Source organism: Mus caroli, chromosome 8 (assembly GCF_900094665.2).
Source record: "Mus caroli chromosome 8, CAROLI_EIJ_v1.1, whole genome shotgun sequence".
Classification (NCBI taxonomy): domain Eukaryota; kingdom Metazoa; phylum Chordata; class Mammalia; order Rodentia; family Muridae; genus Mus; species Mus caroli.
Genome location: NC_034577.1, coordinates 21,700,006 through 21,702,272, shown reverse-complemented (window position 1 = coordinate 21,702,272; position 2,267 = coordinate 21,700,006). Strand labels below are relative to the sequence as shown.

The 2,267-nt window shown below is 58.8% G+C and overlaps 1 protein-coding gene across 1 annotated transcript in view; it reads left to right on the top strand.

Moving 5' to 3' along the window:
• The first annotated feature begins 806 nt into the window (after window positions 1-806).
• Window positions 807-2,267, top strand: part of Adrb3 (adrenoceptor beta 3) — a 2,676-nt gene continuing 1,215 nt past the window's right edge. Inside the window, exon 1 of the mRNA XM_029480871.1 lies at window positions 807-2,138. Within this exon, the coding sequence (XP_029336731.1) occupies window positions 976-2,138 (1,163 nt within the window). The 5' untranslated portion in view covers window positions 807-975. The remainder of the gene's footprint in view (window positions 2,139-2,267) is intronic.

The window sequence follows — 2,267 nt, the reverse complement described above, 5'->3', positions numbered from 1 at the left end:
GGGTTTCTCTGTGTAGCCCTGGCTGATCCTGGAACTCACTCTGTAGACCAGGCTGGCCTCGAACTCAGAAATCCACCTGCCTCTGCCTCCGGAGTGCTGGGATTAAAGGCGTGCGCCACCATGCCCGGCCATTCTCTCATTTTAATGTGTCTATCACTTCAGAATTTGAAGGGATTTTTCTAGAAATTTTCTAGGAGAAATGTGTGTGGACGGGACAGTGGAGGAGGAAGATGGAAACCAGAAGCCCTCAGCATCCCAAGCTACACGATGCCATGTCAAACTAGAGTGACTCCTGAAACAAGCGGGTGTCTCCAGTAACTGAAAAGAAAAAGAACTGAAACAGCAGACAGCCACCTCTGGTGGCTTCACAAAAAGAGTCTTAGAGTTGGGAATAGTAGCACACAGATCTGTAATCCCAGCACTGGGGAGGTTGAAGCAGAAGGATCTGGAGCTCCAGACCATTCTGGGCAACAATAGAAAGATTATCTCAAACAATAAGATACCTTAGGGAGAGCATCCAAGCAGAAGAGGGGCTATCTTGAATGGTTTGGGTTGTTCGTTTTTGTTTTGGTTTGTTTCTGGATGGTTGCCGTTCTTGTTGGGTAAAGGATAGGGTTGGGGGTTTTCTCTTCTTTGCAAGGTTGCCTCAGGTTCTGCCAGGAAGGAGCTGCTGAGCTCCAGGAAACCGGTGCTGAGGGAGTGTCAAGGCAGGACGCCCCTCTCCACCCTCCAATTCCCACCCGAGGCCTCTCTTGTGACTATTGGACGCTGTTCCTTTAAAAGCAGCCACTCCTCCCGGCAACTAGGGTGTACATGGGGGGTGAGATGGAGGGAAGCTGACAGACTTACCCCAGCAATTAGGGAAGATGGCCCAGGCTGGAAGAGTCGCTCCCAAGCCCTACTGTCGTCCCCTTCCCTAAGCCAGCGGGTCTGGGGGACGGAGGGGGAACCTTCCCACCCCAGGCGCCACACGAGATGGCTCCGTGGCCTCACAGAAACGGCTCTCTGACTTTGTGGTCGGACGCCCCCACCCTGGACCCCAGTGCAGCCAACACCAGTGGGTTGCCAGGAGTACCATGGGCAGCGGCATTGGCTGGGGCATTGCTGGCGCTGGCCACGGTGGGAGGCAACCTGCTGGTAATCATAGCCATCGCCCGCACGCCGAGACTACAGACCATAACCAACGTGTTCGTGACTTCGCTGGCCGCAGCTGACTTGGTAGTGGGACTCCTCGTAATGCCACCAGGGGCCACATTGGCGCTGACTGGCCACTGGCCCTTGGGCGAAACTGGTTGCGAACTGTGGACGTCAGTGGACGTGCTCTGTGTAACTGCCAGCATCGAGACCTTGTGCGCCCTGGCTGTGGACCGCTACCTAGCTGTCACCAACCCTTTGCGTTACGGCACGCTGGTTACCAAGCGCCGCGCCCGGGCGGCAGTTGTCCTGGTGTGGATCGTGTCCGCTGCCGTGTCCTTTGCGCCCATCATGAGTCAGTGGTGGCGTGTAGGGGCAGATGCCGAGGCACAGGAGTGCCACTCCAATCCGCGCTGCTGTTCCTTTGCCTCCAACATGCCCTATGCGCTGCTCTCCTCCTCCGTCTCCTTCTACCTTCCCCTCCTTGTGATGCTCTTCGTCTACGCTCGAGTGTTCGTCGTGGCTAAGCGCCAACGGCGTTTGCTGCGCCGGGAACTGGGCCGCTTCCCGCCCGAGGAGTCTCCGCCGCCTCCGTCGCGCTTTCCGCCCCCTGCCACAGGCAGAACACCCGCGGCACCGGATGGAGTGCCCTCCTGCGGCCGGCGGCCTGCGCGCCTCCTGCCGCTCCGGGAACACCGCGCCCTGCGCACCTTGGGTCTCATTATGGGCATCTTCTCTCTGTGCTGGCTGCCCTTCTTCCTGGCCAACGTGCTACGCGCACTCGCCGGGCCTTCTCTAGTTCCCAGCGGAGTTTTCATCGCCCTGAACTGGCTGGGCTATGCCAACTCCGCCTTCAACCCGCTCATCTACTGCCGCAGCCCGGACTTTCGCGACGCCTTCCGTCGTCTTCTATGCAGCTACGGTGGCCGTGGACCGGAGGAGCCACGCGCAGTCACCTTCCCAGCCAGCCCAGTTGAATCCAGGCAGAGCCCACCGCTCAACAGGTAGGGGACACAAGCGGGGAACCGGAGTCTCTGGGTGGGGACATCTCTGTCTCTATTTTTGAGTTTGGAGGTTGGGGGAGGGAAAGGTGTAGACGAGGGAGGGGTGTGTGTGTGTGGGGGGGGGGGGAG